Genomic DNA, 22,810 nt, shown 5'->3' on the forward strand with positions numbered 1-22,810 from the left:
GGTTAAAAAATGTGTAATGTTTAAACTGAATAAAAGACTTAGTGGGAACATGACAACTGCCCCCCAAGTATTTGTAGAGCAGTTATGTAGAACCAAGCTTCTTAAACTGGTTCTCAACCCTATATGGGGTCTCATAACTGAATCTGGGGGTCACAAAATTATGCTCTATTATCAGTAAATGATTTGTATGCCTATTTTATATACCCCAGGGCCTCTTAAAAATTTCTCAGGCAAAAAGAATTCATGAGTGGAAAAATGAGACCTCTTGGTCTCAGGGCAGATCTCAGTGATAGGCAGAAGTTACAAAGAGGCAGATTTGGGCTCACTCTGTCCCCAAACTTGTGAACAATCTGAACTGTTACAAGATACTAGTTGTCTGGAGTTCCCGTTCATGTATAGGTGGGACCAAATGACATAGTCCATTATATAGGGAAGAGGAAGAAAGTGAGAAGAAACTTTCTGGGGTTGGAAAGCCCCATGGACTCAGGTGGGGACCATGTGGATGGGGAAACATTCATCACCAACCAGAACTGGGATGATGTTGGCAATAACTTTCATTAGCAAAGGTTCCCAAAACACTTTCCTCAGCCCTAGATTAAGTGATACTCTCTATATTCTGAGGTTCCCAAAACACTTTCCTCAGCCCTAGATTAAGTGATAGTCTCTATATTCTGAGAGGTTCAGCAATGGAATTCATGGTGTAACAAGATAGAAGAGGGCAAAGGAAGCAGGATCTATGCAACAATGGGAATAGCTTAGGAGGTGGAGAGTCAGGATATGGAGACTCTTTTCTCCTTGTTTCTAAGCAAAGTTCTTCTCCTTTCCCCTTGTAAGTAAAGAAGACTTTCATTCTGTGGCCATCATGTTCCCCACTCTGCTCTTACCTGGAACTGGAAGAAGTGGAAATCCTGGAAACAAAATGTTACCATTGAAACGAGACCCCAGGTATCAGTGAAGCTGATTGTCCTTTTACAGGCTGGGAAGCTGAGAGTGGCTCGTCTAAGGTTGCAGAGTGGATTGGGATCCAGGGGCCCTGAGGCCTTGTCAGTGGCCCTTCCACCATCCCATGTTTACGAGGAAGGAACAGACCATGAGACGGGACTGCAGAGGCGAGGGGGGGACTCAGCCAGAAGCTAAACACAAAGGAGGAGAATCACAGACTCTCAGATTGAGAGCTAAAAGGGGCTGAGAGATTGTCTAGCCTGAGCCCCTCATTTTAGAAACATGTAATTAGAACCTAGTGGAGGATACTGTAATCCCCCCTCCCTCACCTGCCCCCCAACACACACACACACAACACATATACACACAAACATGTATACATATACACTATACATACATATATACACACAACACACAATACACAATACACATATGTACACACAATACATATACATACACACATACACACACACACCCCTTAGAGAGCTGATGTGGGAGAAGGGAACCCAGACAACACCCATTTTATAGGCTAGGTGGGTGTTGGAGAAAACAAGAGTCTAGTGAATAGAATTGTTGGTTCAGAGAAAACCCCTGGAACAGGGCCGTGTGGAACAGTTAACCAGTCTGCACCTCTGAGGATCAGATGTCTACCCCAGCTAAGCCTGGTTCCAGAGACACTGCAAAACCTGCTGGGATTAACTGTTCTCTACCAGATGTGAGGAGCTACTTTCGACAGGCACGGTGTGGGAGTATGCTTCCCTGTCTACCTTTAATTTTCTTCTCCCATTCCTACTCTCATTTTAAAATCTGTTGATGCTTAGAATCTGGACCACAAGTCTCATTCTGAGCAAGGTCTCAGTTCTGTTTTTAATTGCTGAAAAAAGGGAGAGGAGGGGGGAGAAGAGAAAAAGAAATGAGAGGAGAATAGGGAGAGAGAAAGAGAGAAAAAAAGAGAAAAGAAAGTAGGAAAGGAAAGGAAAAGGGGTGGCAGAGAGGGAAATAGAAAGGTAAGATGGGAGTGATTAAAGAAAGGCAGGAGAGGAAGACAGATGAAGAAAGGGATGGAGGAAAAAGGGATAAAAGGAAATAGGAAAGGAAAGAAAGGAGGAAGAAGGAAGAGAAAGGAAAGAAAGAAAAGAATAAGTGGAAAAGAGTGAAAGATAAAGAGAGAGAAGAGAGAAAAGGGGGAAAGGATGTTCAGTGAAAAGGAGGAGAGGGCATAAAGAAAGAATTAAGAACCAGAAGAGGAGATGGGGAGAGAGAGAGAGAAAGGGAAAGGAAGAGCAAAGAGAAAGAAGGGGAGAAATAAAGGAGGAAGAGGGAAAGAGATAGGGAGAAAGGGGAGAGAAAGAGAGGAAGTGAGAGGGAGGAAGAGAGAGAGCACAAGAGAAAGAGAGACAGAGACAGAGTGACAGAGAGAGACAGAGACAGAGACACAGAGAAAAAGAGATTCATAGTGAGCAAGATAGAGAGAGACAGAGACAGATACAAAGAAACAGAGAGAGACAGCCAGCCAGAGACAGACATACACAGAGAGACAGAGAGAAACAGACAGAAGCCAGAGACAGCCAGAGAGACAAAGGCTGTGAGCCCTTGACGACTTAGTGCCAGCTGTGCCCTTCCCTGCCTTCTCCCAGCTGCATCAGCCCCAGCCAGGGTAGTGACCTCTGCCTTCCAGCTCTAGCTTCTCCCTGAGTTTTGTAACCCAGGCAATTAAAAGCTGTTGAAACTTTTTGAGTTAAAAGCAGGGGCAAGGACTCGATGAAAGGCCGTTTGCTGTTCTCTGGCAGAGAAGCCCTTTTGAAGTCAGTAATGAAGCCCTAAGAAAACCGCAATTAAGAGCAATGGAGGGAGAGTGAATGAGGAGGGAGGCTGACGAAAGGCAGAGGACAAAGGCTGAGGAGGGGAGGAAGGGAGGAGGGAAGGAGGCTACCAACAGGACTTCTCTTCACCTGGGAGTCACACATCTAAGGATCTATCGAAAGGCCCCAGATGGTTCCAAGACAGCTGAAACTCCCTGCCTATGGCCTGGAGGTCTCCAGCCTGTTGGAGGTGGGACAAGCAGGAGGCATTCTGGACAGATGTTCCCTGGAAGAGTGCAGGAAGGGTCAGACCAGGGGCTTAGGTTCCTTCCCGAAGCCCCTAAACTCAGGGCAGGCTTCCCTCGCTGTCTGGTGTATGCAATGGCCACAATCCTAAGTCATACTTATCAATGCAAGTGTTGGAAAAATTTTTTGCCATCACTTCTCAGGAACCTTACATGAGCCCATCAAAGTTAAATGGGCTGACCAACGAGTTGGGGATTAAATCTTGTCTCCCAGCAGTCCTTTTGCAGAGACAATAGTCCCTGACAGTCTCCTGTGCTTGGCCCTTGGGCCTGGGAAGCTTCATGTTTTTATCAATGATTCAGATGAAGGTTGAGATCATCAGGCTGGCAGGGGACAGACACAAGCTGGGAGAGAGAGCTGACACAGTGGATGACAGGGCCGGCATCCAAAATGACTTTGACAAGCCAAAGCCTGGAACTGAATCTAATTAGATGAAATTTAAGAGTGTGTAAAGTCTCAGAATTGAGTTAAAAAACTAAAAAAGCTTCACAAACACAATATGGGGAAGACAATACTAGTGTGTTATGTCTGAAGAAGATTTGGGAGTTACATTGTATGCAATATAAATCAGCACCGTGGAAATGAATGTCTTAAAAATGCTTTGGATACATAGGGATGCTTGAGATTATGGGATCATACATAGAAGGGACTTTGGATATCATTTAGTCTAACATCCTCAATTTCCAGATGAGAAAATGGTAGCAAAAAGAGCATCTCCAAAGTCACATTGGATCACATCTTATTGACCCCACACCTAATACCCCAGCTTCTGGGAATCAGGAGTCCCCTTGTACTCAGACTAAATCTGAAGTGTTGTGTTCAGGTATGGGTGGAACATTGTAAACCCATACAGCCCTAGCACCGTGCCCCAGTCACTTCTGCTTTCTCTCCCCTTTCCCTACTACCTTTCACCTTCTAGGCTCCTCACATTCCTAACCCTATCTCCCTGTAATTATCTCTGATCTCATCACCTTCACTCCTTCCCTCTCCTTCTCTCTTGTCTTAAACAAATACTGAACCCCTCCTAAAGGGGGATCCTACTCGTGAATCCTCTTATGAAGTGAGGCAATTGTGTTGCAGCCCAGTGACTCTCAAAAATGGGTCCCCCAGGAAACCCTAGAGTCCCTGAGGTCCCTTCAGAGTGCTGCAAAATCAAAACCATTTTCATAATAATACTAAGATATTCCAGGTTTCTGTATAGTATCTCTCTTTTCTCTCTTTTTCTCCCCCCTTCTCTTTTCCCTTCTCTTCTCCCTTCCTTTCTCTCTCCATCTCTCCCTCCCTCTCCTCTCTTTTCCTTTCTCTTCCTTTCCCTCTCTTTCTCTCCTCCCTCTCCTCTCTTTCCCTCTCTCTTCCTTTCCCTTTCTCTCTTCCCTTCCCTTTTTTTCTCCCTCTCCCTCACTCTCTCCCATATAAACAAAAGCTTTTTGGAGGGGCTCTCAATAATTTTCAAAAGCGCAAAGACATCCTGAGACTCAACAACTTAAGAATCATTTGGTGTAGTGGACAGAGTTCTGCTTTTAGTCAGGAAGTTCAGATTTAGGTCCCACCTTTACTCATCACTAGTTATATGGTCCTGGGCATTATTTACAGATAGGAAATCTGAGGCTCAGAGGGAAGTGGTTGCAGTCTTGGACCACATTAAGCCTTTTTGAAGCAATATGGAGCCAGCTGGACCGCCATTTCTTGGTCCCAGACCCAGTGGGAAGCCTATCCTACTACCCTCAGGAGCCTCACTGGATGGAGAACCCAAGGCAATGAGAAGGATTTCAGTGGCACTTTTAAGGCTGGATGTGTTCAGTGGAACCCCAATCTGGGATTCTGGGCCCACAGCTTACAATTATTCCGACCATAATGCTACATTTAAAGAAGGCATCATGCTTTTTAAGTCATTTTCCCATTTGTTACCCTTAGACATGTTTAGAACATAAACTCCTTGAAAGCAGGAGATAACAAAACTATCTCCAGGATCTAGTTTAGGCCCTTGCATATAGCAGGGACTTAATAAATGCTTCCTGAACTGAACCTGGCATTTTGTATGCAGGTGAGCCCTGTTTCCCACACTCACTGGGCCCTTCACACGCTGACCACGGGCACTGGGACCCCTTTCTCCCTCTGAAGAGTCAGACATTTTTGCCTTTTAGCTCTTTCTCTTTATCTTACTGCATTAAGTTGAGGAAGGGCTAATTTGTCGAGCTTAGCTGTTCTCCAAGCATCTAGCACCTGTATAACCAGCCCACCGAAGGCTCATGGTCTATCGGGAATTACAACATGTCCATGGATAAGTGAAGATAATCTGGGAAGGGAGAGAGCATCTTCCCCTCCTGTGGTGCATCGAGTTCAAGGGCACTTCTGGGGTTTTTCCAAGGTGACATGCATGTGCTAATGTGTTCACATTGCTATTTATGATTTCCTCTTTGGACCGGTGAGCTCCTGAAGAAGTGACAGAAGGTCATAGAAAACCTATCTTGAAACCTGGCCTGCTTCATGCTTCACGTCATGCTTTATTTCTTTGGTAAAGGCATCTGGGACCAGTTGGGAAATAAATCAATCTTCTCAGCTTCCCAATCTGTGAAATGGGGATATTATATTCACAAGATAGCTGGGAGGATGATTTGCTTTTACTAAAGATCCAAGGGGCATTGGAGAGATGGCCCTTCTTACGTTGGATATCCCCTCTCTCATCTTCCATCCCACCCCACCCCCCAAGAAAATGTCACAATGTAAAACACTCATGGAAATACTATTTATTACAGCAAGCAACAACTTGGCCCTCTTCTGTTCCATCACTCAATGGCAGAAGGTGGGACAGGGTCTCTGGGAGAATACATCTATATGAGGGAGGAGGCAGGAGGGCTGAGGAAGGCCATAGACAGGTGATGATGAGGAGGAGGGAATTGCAGACACAGCCTCCCTTCTTCTCCTGGTAGACAGAGACAGGATCATGTTAGTACGAGCTCCTTTCCTTCAATCTGAGGGGGGAGATGCTTCTCAAGCCCTTATCCCTGTGGGTGGGAGGGTCCCTCAGGTTGAGGGAGGAGGAATGGACAGGAGGGGGCCATGAAGGGAGAGGAGGTACAGGTCAGGCCCATCAGCGTGGTTTGAAGTCTTCCCTCCTCTGTCTCCTTCGTCTTTGCCCAAAGTGGTCTCTGCAGCCATCACTCAGTGACCCCAGCAGGGCCATCCTTGCCCACTGAAATGAAGTGAGAAGAGCTAGGAAGAACCCACTTCTCCTAAATATTCCCTCCATTGCCTATTAAAGCTTCCTTCCTTCCACCCCAGATACTGTCCAAGTTGGAACATGAATCCACTTGAGGAGGGGAAACACTGAAGCTGTTATTAATAGCACCTTGGAATAAATTGGTCCCTAAGAGCTGGCCCCAGCTAGCTGAGAGGAAGTTTGGGGGCTAACTTAAAAGGGATAAGGAGGAAGTGATTAAAAGCGGGGGCTGAGAGATTGCAAAGGCGCCCAATTCGGGTTTGTTGTTGGGGGTTTTTCCCAGTTGAACTGAAGGCACATATCAAGGCTTACCCTGTTCTGTCTCTAGTTGGCCCAGGGGCTTTTCAGGATGTCTCAGCCAGGAGTGAATAAATTTGGTTTAACGGGCCTATTACGGAGCATTTGGGGCAAAAACTGGATACCAGAACACCGGGAGGAAGAGCTTATTTCACCTTCTGGAAGCCACGCAAATTATTCCCTTCCAGTCCCTAATAAAACTAGAAAGGCCTGAGAGTGTCGTGGGGATGGGTCCCAGTGAGAGGGATGGATTTGGATGAGGGAGAGCTCCGCAGATCCTCTAGCTAGATGGAGGTATTGAGGGGAGCAGAATACTGAAGGGCGCAGAGAAGAAAGAAGGAAAGGGGAGGAGTTAGAAGGCCAGGTGGAAAAGACCCAGGAAGAGAAGCCAGGGGCCCAGCTGCCCGAGGGAACTTGCCCCGTTTTTCTTGGGGTTTGTGCTGGACAGGTAAATGATGACCACGTTGTCTTCGGGCCCTGACGGCTGCACCTCGTTGTCCACGGTGTAGCAGCCCTTGCCCTCCACGGCCTTGCCGTGGAACTTGCGGCCCAGGGCATCCTCGCTGGCTTCCCCCGGAGACGCCAGAGCCACATTCACCGAGCCCTCCGCGCTCCCCAGCTCGTTGGTGGCCCGGCAACTATAGGTCCCTTCCTCCTGTTTCCCAAAGCCCGGGATGAGCAGACTTCCGTTGGCGAACGCCTGGAACCGGGGCTGGGGGGACCCGGGCACTCCCGGGACGCGTCCGTCTGGACCCACGTTGGGGCTTGTGATCTCCACCTTTCCGCCGGGCGTCTGGATCCGCCACTGGACCTCAGGCGGGGGCTGCCCGTCGGTGTCGCAGTGCAAGGCCAGGACAAAGCCGTCCCGGAGCTCGGCGCCGTCCTGGTTGGGCTGGTAGGTGAGCTGCACCGTGGGCGGGGCGCAGTGCAGCGGGGGCAGCCGGCCCAGGGGGATGCCCTTGAGGAAGGGGGGCGAGGAGCAGGCGATGTTGTCCTGCTCCGGGATGGAGACCGCCGTGGCCACGGCCCACACCTTGAGCCACAGCAAGCCGCAGGTGCAGTTGAAGGGGTTGTCGTTGATCTGCAAGTGGGACAGGGAAGTGAGTCCCTCGAAAGTGCCGTCCACCAGAGTCAGGAACCGGTTGTGGTTGAGTTGCAGGGACCGCAGGTCCCCGAGGTTCTTGAAGGCGTCCCGGGGTATCACCGCCAGCTCGTTGCTGTCCATCTTGAGCAGCTGCAGGGCGCTGAGGTTGTGCAGATCGTTCCAGGAGAAGTTGGAGATGAGGTTGTGACTCAGGTCGAGGCTCTTGAGGTAGACCAGGGTGGCCAGGCTGCCGGGGGCCACGACCCGGATCTCGTTGTGGGCCAGCCACAGCGACTGCAGCAGCGGCACCTCTTCGAAGGCCCCCGCCTCCAGGTCCCCCAGGCGGTTGGCCGAGAGGCTGAGCGTGGTCACGTTGGCCGGGAAGCCCGAGGGCACCGCCTGCAGGTCGCGGTAGGCGCAGTCGGAGATCTGGAAGCCGTACTTCTCTCCACAGTCACAGACCTCAGGGCAGCCCGAGACAGAGCCCAGGAAGCCGGCCAGCCACAGCAAGTGGAGCCCCTTCATCTCTTCCCTGGGGATGGAGGAGGAGGTGGTTAGAGAAGTAGCCCCGGGGGCAGGGCTGCAGCCATGTCTCCCAGCACATTCTGCTATACTCGCAAAGAATCCTCAGTCCCATCCATACAACAGGGGACAGCTAAATTACTTACAGACAGAGGGGAAATGTCAGTTTAAAGACAAAGAAATCTGGTGAATTGGAAGGAACCCAGGTCTTGAGGTCAGGAGACATGACTTAGTATAAATTGTGAAGGGATGTCACTCACTGTATCTCTCTAAGCCTCAGCTTCCTCATCCACAAAGTGGGAGACTATAACAACGGCACAATCTATTTGTCAGGCCCACCGAAATGCAATTTCTTAGTGTGAGGGTTCTGCTCCAGTGATTATCCCTCCCGTGTTATAATAATCATCTCTATTTGGTGAGAATACTTCTTGATTGAATTAATCAGAACAGAATGGGAACAGGGCCTGTCCACCTCCTTAAATCAAAGTCACTCTGTGAGAGACTTGGACTCATCACAAAGAATCCGTTTGGAAGGAAGGAGGGAGCTCTGAAACAGAGACATAGAAGGGATGATTCAGAGCAATATGGATAGTGATAGGATATACCTGCTGAGCTGAAGACCTTAGGCAGGACAGTCCAAACCAGAACTAGGCTGAAATGTAAGGCACTTGAACCCTCTCCACAGATGACAGGACATCTTTCTTTGACTTCTCCAGACTCAGCCTTAGGCTGGCTCCCAAAGAGAAGCACTTGGGACTTTAGGGACTTGATACTTCCCCCTAACTCCCATCAGACCTACATTTATGCACAATTGCCAAAAATATTCTCCAAGGGCATAGGTCTGATGATGTCATTCTCCTGCCTGCAAGCCTTCATCTTTCCCTCTTGTGTGCTGGATAATTTCCTAGCCTAGTAATTATAGCCTTCTGCAACAGTTCCCACCTACCTCCCCAGCCTTATTTAATCCTACTGTCCTTTCTGAATCCTGGACTTTTGGGAATAACATCTTCTGCCTCCAAGCATTTGAATAAACTATCCTCTCTGCCCTTTCCAAAAACCTTGTTGGATTTCCCTCCTTTCCTTCCTCCACATAGAATAAAAGATTCAGAAGTGGAAGAAATTGTAGAGGTCACCGACATCTACAAATGAAGTCAATCTCCTCATTTTACAAATGAGGAAACTGAGACCCCCCCCCCAAGGGAATTAAGTTGTATGAGTTACCAGCACTCTTTAAGTTACTTTGTATTATTCTTATCTACGTAGATTTAGATTTCATTCCACCCAGGAAAATAAAAGCTCCCTAAGGACAAGGGAATTCTTTGAAGAATTAGAGATGCTCAAGAGGTGTTTTTAATCAGGAAGGACTGACATTAGACTATAGAAGGAATTCCATGACTTCTTCTTGGGGCTCTCCATAGAGAAGGTGACTGGGGATTTTTAAGAACAGAACTTGGCTTGAGTGGATTGATTTATATTCCTACCCTACTGCAGGGGAATGAATGGAAGGACCTAGGATGGAAGCCTTACCTCCATCTCTTACCTCCAGCCTACAACTCTGATCCTAAATAACTGCTGGCTTAGCTGTGTGGTGATCTTTCCATGACAGCTGAATCCTTTTAATAATAAGCTTCCAGTGACCCTAGATTAGACATTAGCAGCCTCACATATACAGCCATGGAAGATGAGGGCAGATTCCCTCTGTCTGAGCTGTTTCCTGGGAAGACATGGGGGCAGCTCCAAGTTCCACATTCCCTCTTTGGGATCCCACTCACCCTACTTATTCCATAGGATCCTAGAATACTGAATGCAGCTCCCAGAACGCCCCCTCCTACTTAGCTGAGTCTACAGAGATGGTATTTTCTTATTTCTGTGGGGAGCCATGGTGTCATGAAGGTCCTTTACTCCATACTTGGCCCTGAGGTTGGTTAAATGCCTAATCTAAGTCAGTGAGTAAATATTTATTAAGCACCTACTAGGGGCAAGGCACCGAGCTATGTTCTGGGGATGCAAAGAAAGGCAAAGCTAAAAGTCTGGCATCCCTCCTGCTCCCTCCCTAAGGACCGGTGCCTTGTGAGGTAGAGATACAGCACGATGTGACTGAAAGGAAACTAGACAGAGCCAGAAGACCTTGGTCCAAGTCCCTCCTCCAGCCCTTATTTGGGCACTTGAGAGGTCCTTCAACTTATGGTTTTCTCATAAGAGAGCTAAACAGAGAAGCAGGAGGCTCGAATTCTGGTCCAGGTTAGGTCCACACCAATTCCCTGCGTGGCCCTAAGCAAGACTCGGTTCTCATCTTTTACCAGTTTCTTTCTCAAATCACTTCTTCCTCTGACATTCTATGATCCAGTAATCTCAGATCAGATTTTTTAAAATGAGTTTGCCAAGGGACTTCGGATGTGCCCTCACTCTGCTGCTAGTTTCTGGGCCCCAAACTGCTGCCTTTGCACTCATGTCCGGTGGCTACTCCCCCATGGGCCCACCCGTCCCTAACCCGGAGATCCCCAGTAGGTCACAGACCACAGAAATTCTGACCCCAAATTCCCTTCCAGCCCCGACTCTTAGGGTCTCCGATATTAACTAATAGGGAAATGCCGTTCTACCCACACCACTCCATCCCCCCTTCAAAAAACCCCCCGAGGATTCGTTTTCCCTTCGAACAAACAGGCTGCACCGGGCAGTGGGAAGAGCGTGTCCCGGACAGTCAGGACGTCTGAGACCTAGTCCCGGTGAACCGACGCTGGGAACCTGACCAGGTTACCTCCGCTCTCCAAGTCTCAGTTTCCTCCTGTGCAAGATCCTTAGGTTAGACGGTTTCTGGAGTCTCTTCCAGGTCGGCGTCTGCAGCAGACCCAGAAATCGGCCCCTCCCACGCCCCCAATGCTTTCCCTCCCTGCAGCCGTCCCAGACTCAGCCGTCTCCCTCCGAGGGCCCCACTGCTAGGTATGTATTTATATTCGCTTATTGAAGGCCCCTGTTATGCTACGGAGTCCCCCACCCCCACTCCTGAAACACACCCAGTCGCCTGATGCTTTCAAACTTCTCCAGTTAGCCCTGGGCGCCCAGGGATCCCGTCTAAATGAATTCGCCCGAACGCCCCCTCCTCCGCTCCCTCCCAGCCTCGCCCCCACCCCGCCTCCTCCGCTTTGGGGGTTCGGGGCGCCTCGGAGGGTCTCCCTGTCTTTCTTGTTCCGAGGGAGGCGGCCGGCTGCCCGAGCCCGGCTCCATCTCCTCGCCTCCCTGCCCTGCCTCCGCCGCGCCCGCGGTGGAAGGTGGAAGTCGGGGATTTCCCCGGGTTCCCTGGAGCGGGCGTCAGCGGGCATCCGAGGGGCCCCTGGCCCCAAACGGTCCCTGCCTGGCCGCCAGCCACGGCTTCCTGGGAAGTTTCTCGGGAGTTGGGGAAAGTTTCTCGAAATCGACCAACGGGCATCTGTCCCTGCCTGGAGGAGGGGAAAAGGGGGGGAGTCAGCCCAACGAGGATCCCTCCGGCCTCTGTCAAGTTCAAGTCGTTCCTGCCAAGGTTCTCCAGCCCAGCCCACAACGTCTTTAAAATAACAATAAAATAAAAGCCCTTACCTCTTTTTTTTTCTCTCTCTCTCTCTACTCCTTTGTCTTTGGGAACAAGGCGATTAGGACGGGCTGGCTAAACTGGGTCGGAGGTCCCGACAGCCTGTTGCTTCCCCACCCTCTGAAGGGAATCAGAAACGACAGAAACAGACCCACACAGTCAGAAGGGAACTGCGCCGGAGCCTGGAGCGCTCGGGCTCCCCGCGGCCAGCTGTGGCCGGCGGAGGGAGGCCCCGACCTAGGGGGCGGTTTCGCCTCCAGGAGGAAGGAGCCAGGGGCTGGGCGGGCTCACTGCTCCCTCCCCCCTTCATGTCCCCCCAAGCCCTCCCGCCCCCCATCTCTGAGGTGCCTACCGCAGCCACTGCCGCCGAACCCAGGCTGGGAGGCACTGGGTGCGGGCTCAGGACGCCCTGGCGCTGCTGTCCCGCAGCCACCCAAACATCGCCTGCGCAGCGGCGGGGACCTGCGGCTCATAAGTGACACCAGAAACTGGAGGAGGCAGGGATGCCAAAGTTTTTGGGCTGTGCTCTCTCACTCACTTTTTGGGGGGTGGGGTGGGGGCGGATTTCCATAAAGTTAGGAGTTTCTTAAAGACACAGTGCTGGCCGGAAGGACCTCGAGAAGGGGAGGGTGGGGGGCGGGAGATGAAGGAGGCGGACTTTGAGTCCAGCTCCAAGGCAGGATCTGGGGGTTTGTCAAATCCACTCTGGAGGTTAAGAAGGGGGGTTATTTTTTCCGTGGTCTGCAGAGGAAGGAATGCACGGGCTGGTTATTTTTTCTTCTTTTTTTAATTTTTTTCCTTCAGTGAATGGCTGATGAGGCAGAACCTTTATGAAACACCCACCAGGCCCCGCTGGGGCTCAGGAGCCAAACTCCTGGGCCTGGTTTTTTTAAATTCTCCTTCCTTGGTTAAAATCCCTGCCAGGCTGCCTGTGGGGCCTGCCTGTTATGAATGCATGTCTTTCTCCAGTTTGGGAGACTGGGATCCGGCCGCAGGGGCCTTCCCCGTTGCCAGGAAGGACTCTTACCCCAGGCCAGGCTCTGGGTGGAGTCCAGCCTCTGAGAGGCTGATCACCCCAGATTTCTCCCCTGGAGCCCGGCTATATTCCATGGGATCCTGAAAAGCAGCAGTGGGAAATGTTGCCCTCCGTATCCAAGGTGCTCAGTGTGGCATGGGGTCGCTGGAAAGGTCTCCTCCTCAGAAGCTCTCTTCCTCCCCTTATCCTTCCCCCATATTGCCTTCCTCAAGTTCCCCCATTCCCTCAGGGACACCCTCAGCACCCTTTCACTCCCACCCTGAGGCCTGAGCTTCTGAGTCACTTCTCTCTACAGCCCATTCATTGGGTGACCCCTTTCCTATGTTCTTCAGTCTGTTTATCTGTGCATCCCTTCTCTGGATTCATGATAAAGGGCTTCTGAGATCCCAGGACGGGAGACCCTGTAATGGGAGATCTGCAAAGGGCCTAGGACAGAGGCTAGAAACATTGTATTACACTTTTCACGCTTCTCTCCTGCCCCCAGTCTTTCCTTATACTTCTCCAGTCCCCCATCTACAGAACTTTTTGGATTCTGAGTTACTGTTTCCCCATCTCAAAATCATCTCTAATCTCACAGGGGTGATGTTTTCAGCTAAAAAATAAGTCTCCTACAAGCTAGGCCTCCATCAGCTTTCTCCCCATCAGGGAAGCCCTAAAGGGCTGCTGAGTCAGTAAATCACCTAGCCAGGGAGCATTACAGGTGGCATCTGAACCCAGACCTTTTCCAACTCCACAAGCAGCTAGTCTATCACTATACCAGATTGCCTTCATGTGAAATTGAAAAGATGCCTAGAATCATGATGGCTTCAGTTTCCTTCAGGGAGTTTTTAGTCCTGCAGAGTCCTGACCTTGATTGATCAATCAATCAACAAGCATTTTTTTGAAATACATATTATGTGCCAGAAACCGAGCTAGGTTTTAGGAACATGAAAACAGAAGTGAAACAATCCTTATTCCCAAGAATTTAGGTTGACCTGGGGAGAATAAGAAAACATATATTATGAACAACAAAGATATGCAGAAATGAACAACTGAATCGGGAAAGGCCCTGGAGGTTGACACTGGGGCTGAGCCATGAAGGGAGGGAAAAGTGATGAAGAAGAATGTTCTAGGTGTGTAGGATGAGAGGTGAGAGCTGAGATGTCACGTACAGAGAACAGCAAATAGAGCAGTTTGGCTGGGACACAAAGCACATAATATGTAATCATCTGGGAAGGAGGCTGAAACTAGCCTGTGAAAGGCTTTTTATTTTCTTAGTGTATTTGAAAAAAAAAGTTTCAATGGTCTTTTTGGAGCACAATTTTTACTAAATCCTCCCCTCCCCTTTTCTTCCCTCCCTTTTCCTTCCTTCTCCTCTTTCCTTCTCCTCTCCCCTCTCTTCCCCGCTCCTCTCTTTATAGATTTCTCTGGACTCCACTTTGTTATTTCAAAGGTCCTACTCAGTTTTGGTCTTTTCATCAGAAATGCTTGCGAGTACTATTTACTATTAAAACTCTGGTTTTTTTTTCAGCTATAAGATTATACACAGTTTTGCAGGGTGAATGATTCTCATTTGTATACCTAGCTTTTTTGTCTTTGGGAATATTGTATTCCAAGTTTGTTTTTTTTTTTTAATTATAGAAGCTGCCACATCTTTGTGTGACCTGAACTGTAGTTCTTTGGTACTTGAACTGGTTCTTCCTGGATGATTACAATATTTTATCTTTCATGTGGGAGCTTTGGATTTTGGTTATGACATTTCTTTAGCTTTTTTTGTGTTCCTTTCAGGAGGTGGTTGAATCATTCTGTCTTTATTTTGTTTATGGTTCTAATAAATCTAATAAGTTTTAATTTATAATACTGAAATATGCACTTAAAATATTTTTATCATGGTTTTCAAGGAGTCCAAAATCTTCATTTCTTTCTCATTGATCTGTTTTCCAAGTTAGTTTTTTAAAATCAGCTCTCTTAAATTCTATTTTCAATTTTTAAACTTTATTATAATATTTTTGTTTCAAAAATCATTGATTTCTGTTTGTTATTCATTTTCATTGAGTTTGTGTTTTGGGTACTGTTTACCATTTTCTCTTCAAAATTATTTATTCTCTTTCCAATTCTTTCCAGAACTTAAAAAAGTCTCTTGGTACATTTTTCTAGGTAATCATACAGTCCTTGTAGAAAATTCATTTTCTCCTTTGAGTCTCACCCTGCAGTTGTTATGGAGTTTTTTTCTCTTTCTAGACTTGATTTTTGAGTGTCTCTAGATCTACGATAATTCTTTATGCTAGTCCATATTGTCTTCGGTTTTATTCCTCTCTCCAGCTTTAGTTCCTGATTTGGGGGCCTTATGCTAGAATTGAACTCTATCACCTGCTGGGATTTTGGGTAGGATGGTCAGTATTTCTTGGTCTCACTATGGGTCACTTGGGTGTCAACATCCACCTTTATCTCCTAAGGTTAAATCCCCATGAATTTTTAAGGTTGAGAGCCTGTCTTCAGAGTCCTCAGTGGTAACTCAGAACTGAGTATTAGGGATCTCAGGACCCCAGAACTTCTAGGCAATCCTAATGAGAACACTGTAGTACCTTAGTAATTGTTGCCCTGGGGTGACCAGGGTTTCCTCTATGCAATTTCTACCACCTTTTTTTTGTCTGAGGTCTGAGTGGAGGGTAAGGAGTGGGGAACAGGGTAGGAGTGAAGGGGGGGAGAGGCTTCTTTCTCCTCTACTGCCTCCAGATTCAGAGATTTATGAGCTACACCTGTCTGGCTCATTGCTGACAAGCAGGGAAGCTATGGATTTGTTTGCCTGAACTCGTGCTTGCTTTACTGATGATGGCCTTCTTTCTAATTTCCTCTGATCCTTTATTTTACTTTTTATTTAGTTCTGAGGGGGAAGTAGTCACTTACTGTCATTTCTCATCGGCTCTCTTGATCTTTATTTAGTCTGGTGAAAATTTCAGGATTTTGCTGGAATAGGGAAGTGGAAGCTGGGCTGTCTGCCTTCATTCATGCCCTGCCATCTTGGCTGAAAGTCTACAAGAATATTTATAGTAGCCCTTTTTGCACTGTCAAAGAAATGGAAACAAAGAGGGTTCCCACTGATTAGAGGATGGCTGAACAAACTGTGGTAAGCGAACGTAGGACTTTGCTGTAGGCCTACCTGGATCTGAGTTCTGTCACATAGGGGCCCTACAATCACTTAATTTCTTATTACCCTAGGTAAGTCTCTAAGAATGTAAATTGCAATGGAAATGCTGACCCACAGAGGAAGAGAAATTCTTTACCAGGGGTTCTCTATATACCAGAAAAGTTCTAAGTTTTAACAAAAAAAAAAAACCTTTTTAAAATTTTTGCTACATCTGGGAGTAGGGGTAGGGAGTCAAGGAAAAATACAAGAGGGATATAAATGAACAACAACAAAAAAAAGAAAATAACATCAGTATAATTTTTTTTAAGTTTACTTTTATTTGTTTTACAAAATGTTGAAAGCGAAGCCATCCCTTATACCACAGTTGTAACTATTGGCCAATTAAAAAAAAAGTCTTTTATGTTCAAAATATATGCAAAAAATAGTTTTCAACATTTACCTTTGCAAAACCTTGTGTTCCAAATTTTTCCTTCCCTTCTCTCTACTCCCTCCCCTAGACAGCAAGTCATCCAATATAAGTTAAACATGTGCAATTCTTCTATACATATTATTATGCTGCATAAGAAAAATCAGATCAAAAAGGAAAAAAATGAGAAAAAAGCAAGCAAACAACAAAAAGATGAAAATACTATGCTATGTTCCACATTCAGTCCGGACAGTTCTCTTTCTGGATGAAGATGTCTCTTTTCATTCCGAGTCTATGGGAATTGGCCTGAATCACCTCATTGTTGAAAAGGGCCACAGCCATCAGAATAGATCATCATATCTTGTTGCTACTCTTGGTCTGCTCACTTCACTCAGCATCAGTTCATGTAAGTCTCTCCAGGTCTTTCTGAAATCATCCTGTTGGTCGTTTCTTATAGAACAATAATATTCCATAATATTCATATACCACAATTTACTCAGCCATTCTTCAAGGATGGGCATCCACTCAGTTTCCAGTTTCTTGCCACTACAAAAAGAGCTGCCACAGACATTTTTGCACATATGGGTCCATTTCCCTTTTTTTATGAGCCACTGATAGGTCAAAGGGATGCACAGTTTGATAACCCTTTGGGCATTCCCTAATGCTTTCCAGAATGATTGGATCAGTTCCCAACTCTACCAACAATATCTCAGTGTTGCAGTTTTCCCACATCCCTTTTAATATTTATCGCTATCTTTTTCTGGCATCTTAGCCAATCTGAGAAGAATGTAGTGGTACCTCAGAGTTGTCTTAATTTGCATTTCTCTTATCAATAGTGATCTGGAGCACCTTTTCATATGGCTGGACATGGTTTTAATTTCTTTATCTGAAAATTCTGTTCATATCCTTTGACCATTTATCAGTTGGAGAATGGCTTGTAAGTATGATATTTTTTAAAAGAAAAATTCCTAACTGGCAAACTAGCCAATATAGATAGTTTGAAGCCATGATGTCAATGGGTTTATGGGAATTGCTGCTTTTCTTTCTCTCAATTAGGGAAAGCTTCCTGGTGGATATGGGGTTTTAAATTCTCTTCTTACTATACACTCTGTATCTTTCACTGTCTTACTTTTATTTCACATTTTTATTATCCAGAAACAATGATGATCTATTGAAGGTAGACATACACACAGACAAACCAAAGTGCTGGGATAAAATGAAGAAGGTGAAACACAGCAGAAACATTTTTAACAAGCCTCAATACTATGTGTTTTTAAGCTTGGGATGGAAGGATAATGGAATCTTTATGGCATTAAGCAACATTCATGATCTCCTGCCACCTTATCCCGTCTTCATGACCTGCTATAGCCAAAGATAGTGACCCTTTCCGTCCAGACTTCTGTCTGATGACTTTCTTGTACTCGGCAGACATTGGAGAAAAGGACAAAGGAGAACTTGACATTCAACAAGTTGCTTTCAGAAATTCACAGTTGGACTGCTATTCCAGAGTAGCTGATGGCCTGTGTGACTGGGAAAATTAGTTCCAATTAGGTATCCCCATACTATTCTGGGCCTGAAAATCAAACCTCACATCTGGTCATTAATTTTGCACAGTGTCTCCTATAGTTCTAGCAGGGAGTGAAAGAACAATTTTCATTCTAATTTTGATTCACAAATCACTTGTCAGCTCCAAATCTCAATGTCCTCATCTGTGAAATGGGGTTAATATTTACCATAGCACAGGGTTGTTGTCAAGTGTAAAAATATCTGCAAATTGCTCCAAAAACCTTGATGTTACCCCTAAAGGTCAGTGACTGTCATTGTTTCCATTAGTTCTAAGAAGCCCCACAGGTTTAAATCATGTCTTTGCCACTTATTACTTTGGTGACCTAGGACAATCCCCTTAATCACTCTGGGTCTCCACTTTATCATCTGTAAGATGAAGAGACCAGGTGGCCTCTGAGGTAACTTTGCTTGGGATCCATGATTCCTAATTCTATCATATCATTCTAGAAAAAGTTACAGGGTCTTGAAGATCTTCCTCTCTATAATCCCTCTCTCCATAACCTCTATAATCCAGCAAGTACCTTGTACTTCTCAGCCTCCCAGCCCTGGCTGTACCCTCTTTCTCTCTCCCTCTGTCATTTCTCTTATTATTTGTTTTCATTCCCTCCCCTTGCTGTTCTCTGACCTATCCCTGGGTCCTTTCTGGGGAATGTTTCCAGGATGTGGTTAGCTACTTTTCCTCTTCTCCATACTTTCCCAGACCCCTCTTCTCTTTCTCTACAGGGCCTCTTCTTGTGTGGAACCACTTGGAAAATCCCAACAGCCAATCACATCTGAACACACACACACACACACACACACACACACACACACACACGAATTAACTCTCTTCCCCCTAAAAGCACATTCTCATCTGACAGAGACAGACACAGAGTGAGAAACTACCTGTGCATTCAGTGTATTATGTGTTAGGGACCATGTGTGTGCCCTAGTTTAGGTCTTTGTGAGCATGTTTGATCCCGGCACAGAAAATGCTTCTTGACCGGAGGAACAGGGTACAATTTTGAGGTTGCCTTTCACAAAATCTTTCTGGTTTTTACCAAACTGGAAACATCAGTATATGGCTCACATCTCCCAAAATGTTCATCTAGTTTATGTTCCTACCAGGGGAATTACTGGGGATGTTAGTCTACATCTCTTTTTGTTTCTCACAAAAGGGCTCCTAATGTAGCTTCCCTGAAAATGCTCTTGCCCACAAATGATTGAGCACAGACTAAATAAGTTTTATTTAACTTGGCAAAAAAATGCCCAAAGGGCTCATGCCCATAAAAATAAAAGGCATAATCCCTGTCATTGAGAAGTTTATATTCTTTGGAATGGTGGGGTGGAAGGATAGGATATGACCACAGAAAAAGTAGAATCCACAGTAGATCATGATGGGAACAGAGGAATCCAGATTAAGTTCTAGAAATACTTGAAGAGGAAGAAAATACTTTTCGTTGGGAACAATCAGGGGAGTTAACTTTGGAGTAGAGCCTGGAAGAAAGATAACAGATTCTGAAAAATAAACACAAGAAGGAAATGCTTCAAAAGGGAAAGAACAACAACAAAAGGAATGTGCAGAAGCGAAGAGAAATACCTAACCATACCGGGAGACGCGGAGAGGGAAGGAAAGATGGACCCTTGAAGGTTTAGAGTTAAGGTTTTTTGGGAATCTTCTCAGCTTCTTATTTCCCAAGGGATGACTGTAGGAATCCATTAAGAGGAGAGAGAGATAGATCAAGAGAGATTTCAGCCTTTAAAAAAGGCCAAAAGAAGAAATAAGTTGTAGGGATAAGTGCCTCCCTATCTAGGAATCCCAAGGTCATTAGCAATCTAGCAGAAACAAGAAAGCCTGCTGTCTATGTGGACCTTGGAACTAGGGATCTTTTCTTTCTTTTTTTCTTTCTTTCTTTCTTTCTTTCTTGGCTGGGTCAATTGGGGTTAAGTGACTTGCCCAGGGCCACACAACTAGGAAGTGTCTGACACCAAATTTGAATTCAGGTCCTCCTCACTTCAGGGCTGGTGCTCTATACACTATTCTACCTAGATGCCCCTAGAGTACGGGATCTTAAGCTTTTGGCGATCTAGGGAAGACTCCTCAGAAAAATGTTTTTAAACGAATAAATAAATAAATCTATGGAATTACAAAAGAAACTGATTATATTGAAATTAATTTTAAATTTAATTTTAAAATTTTAAATCAATTTTAATTGAATTTAATTTCATTAAGTTTATAATTAAAATTTCATTTATTTTAAAACAATTTCAGAGAGCCTTGGTTAAGAATCCCTGATAGAAAATGTGCTATAGATCAAGCTTGATGGTCATGATCCACTTTTGGTGTTTTCTAGGTGGATAGATGAACAAAAATTAATAAGCCAAATTAAGTAGAGATCTAATGCAAGGAGACAGATTTGGTCTCATGGACGTGTAACAGTGATTGCTCCTGGCCTGCACTACTCCATAGTCAGCTACATTACATATCCTCTCTCCCCCAGAGTTCTGCAGTATGCTTAAGGATGCGAGGATATCAAGAATCTCTGTGTTGGATCAAGTCCCTAGATGATATTCCTCCCTTCTAAGGATTCTCTATGCCCCATTTCCATTTTACCACTTAACAGTCATATGAGCTTTTACAAAGGAATATTTGTTTTAAAATTACTACCCCACCACAAACACATACACCCCAATCCCCTCCTAATCCCAGCATGTGAGGACACCCTCTCCCCCTCCCCCCCATACCACCTCAGTCTCAGGAGACAGGAAGAGTTTCATAGTTTAGCTCCAAAGCTCAATCCCACCAAGTTCCTCCTGGGCCCTTCTCAAAGCTTCCTGCAGGGCTGGATGCAACATCTGGCCTAGAAACCTGTCTCCAAGGTCACCGTGGTTCATGTCTGGGTCTGGAGGAGATTCTACCATCTGGGTCTAGAATTGAAAAGGATAAACAAAATACCCCAAAATCCTGAGCCTGAATCTCAGGACCAAAGGGCCTAAAAGTCGACCGGGCCAGGAAGCCCTTTTCCTATTCCCATCCCAGGTTGGTTCATGATGCCCATATTATGGGTAAACAAGGCTATGGGAGAGAGATACAGAGAGATAGACAAACAAAGACAGACACAGACACACAGACACATAGAGACAGAAAGAGAGAGAGAGAGGGAGAGAGACAGAGACAGAGAGATAAAGAGAGGGGAATAGAGGGAGGAAGACTGGGTGGAGGAGAAATAGAGGGGGGGAAAGGGGGGAAGAGAGACAGAGCAGAGATAGAGAGGGGAACAGAAGGAGAAATGGGAGAGAGAGACAGAGTCAGAGAGGGAGGGAGAAAGGCAGAGACAGAGAGACAGAGAAGAGATATACACAGAGGGAGAGACAGAGAAACAGAGAGACAGACAAAGACACAGAGAAACAGAGACACATAGAGAGACAGAGGGAGAGGGGAAGGCGGGGGGGGGGGGGGGAGGAAAGGAAAGAGAGAAAGGGAAGAAGGGAGAATTAAGGGAGAGAGAAAGGGAGGGAAGATGGAGGGAAAGGAGAGAGAGGGGGAGGGGAGGGGAAAAGAAGAGAAGAAGGGAGAGGAGAGGAGAGGAGAAGGGGGAAAAGGAAGGAGAAAGAGAAAAAGAGGGAGGAAGAAGAAGGGGAAGGGGAAGAAAGGGAAGGGGAAGAAAGGGAGGAGGGAGAAGAGGAAAGGGAAAAAAGAGAAAGAAAAAAAGGGGAAGGGCAAATGAAGACTGTCTTGTACTGAAAATAAAGATGCGTATTGTTCTGACCATGCAGCCAATGTGCAAAGAGGCTATTCTGTGCCCAAACACAGACTGTCTTCTCTCAGAAGCAGGTCCCTCCATCTTAGATGATGTGGTTATATGCAAGACCCTGCTATAGATATCAGTGAAATCCAATAGAATGGAAGCAATGGCCAGAATATAGTTATGAAAAATTATATGCTATTCAAAATAACAAAATAACTAACTTTTACTTGACCATTTAAAGTTTATAAAATGCTTTAATATGTTGTCTCATTCGATTCTGACATCAGCTCTATAAGGGAGGTGTTAAATATCCCCATTTTGTAGGTGAAGAAACTGGGTCAAAATTTGTTACCTGGTCGTATGGACATCACATGTTCAAGGAAGAGTTTGAATTCAGATGCTCGTAAGTCCTGGTGAAATGACTATTTCTCATGCTTCCTAACTGCCTCAGAAACAAAATAGATAAACAGAGTCAAGGAGCAGCATTGTTTATTAAGAAGCTAAGCTTTATACCTTATAGGCTGCAAAGCCAAAAGAACCAGCAATGCAGTGGATTTATAAAAGGAAGTGATCAGCCCCCCTGTTCTCTCTCTGGCTTTGAGGTGGGAGTAGGACTATTTCAATGTTTCCTGAGAGCTGAGTGGGAGAAAGGCTGGCTTCCCTGGATCTCCTCCTCACCCTGTACTAGTCTACCTCAACCTTGAATCTGGATTTGAGCCGCCTCTTGTGTTTCTTTTTCTTTTTTTTTTGGAACTCAAAATCTTTATTTTCTTTTTATTTTTTATTTAATAATTACTTTATATTGACAGAATCCATGCCAGGGTAATTTTTTGTGTTTATTTTTCTCCCAATTTTAGGCAAACAAATATTTCGGCATGGATGTCCTCAGGACTGGAGGAAACTTCTCATTTCAAGAGACCTGAACATTCTGAGCACATTAGAACAGAAGCTAGTTGTGACAGCTACACGAATGAGGAAAGGTTTTTCATCAGAGAAAATGGCTATCAATAAGATTGCTTAGGACTGGCCATTTTACTAGTAGACAATGCTGAGCCGAGGTGAAATGTAAAATCCTGTAAACTTCTTTGTGTTCTAATGAAGTTTAAAGTATCCAGTTCTCAACAAATTGTAACAAAACTTGGAAATTGTTACTGAATCCTGTTTTAATTTTGTTTTAGATACGGGATCCTTTGTAAATGCAACATGTAG

At 45.8% G+C, this 22,810-nt stretch overlaps 1 protein-coding gene across 1 annotated transcript; it reads right to left on the reverse strand.

The window, feature by feature from the left end:
• Window positions 1-5,782: 5,782 nt before the first annotated feature.
• Window positions 5,783-12,228, reverse strand: ISLR (immunoglobulin superfamily containing leucine rich repeat). Its single transcript, XM_051982262.1, has 3 exons — window positions 12,091-12,228; window positions 11,747-11,858; window positions 5,783-8,183 (listed from the first exon to the last, which is right to left on the reverse strand). The coding sequence occupies exon 3, from the start codon at window positions 8,174-8,176 to the stop codon at window positions 6,920-6,922; it is 1,257 nt and encodes a 418-aa protein (XP_051838222.1). The 5' UTR covers window positions 8,177-8,183; window positions 11,747-11,858; window positions 12,091-12,228; the 3' UTR covers window positions 5,783-6,919.
• Between the last annotated feature and the right edge of the window lie 10,582 nt (window positions 12,229-22,810).

Source organism: Antechinus flavipes, chromosome 2 (assembly GCF_016432865.1).
Source record: "Antechinus flavipes isolate AdamAnt ecotype Samford, QLD, Australia chromosome 2, AdamAnt_v2, whole genome shotgun sequence".
Taxonomy (NCBI): Eukaryota; Metazoa; Chordata; class Mammalia; order Dasyuromorphia; family Dasyuridae; genus Antechinus; species Antechinus flavipes.

Coding starts and splice junctions, on each gene's coding strand:
- ISLR (XM_051982262.1), bottom strand. CDS start 8,176: ATGAAGGGGCTCCACTTGCTGTGGCTGGCCGGCTTCCTGGGCTCTGTC.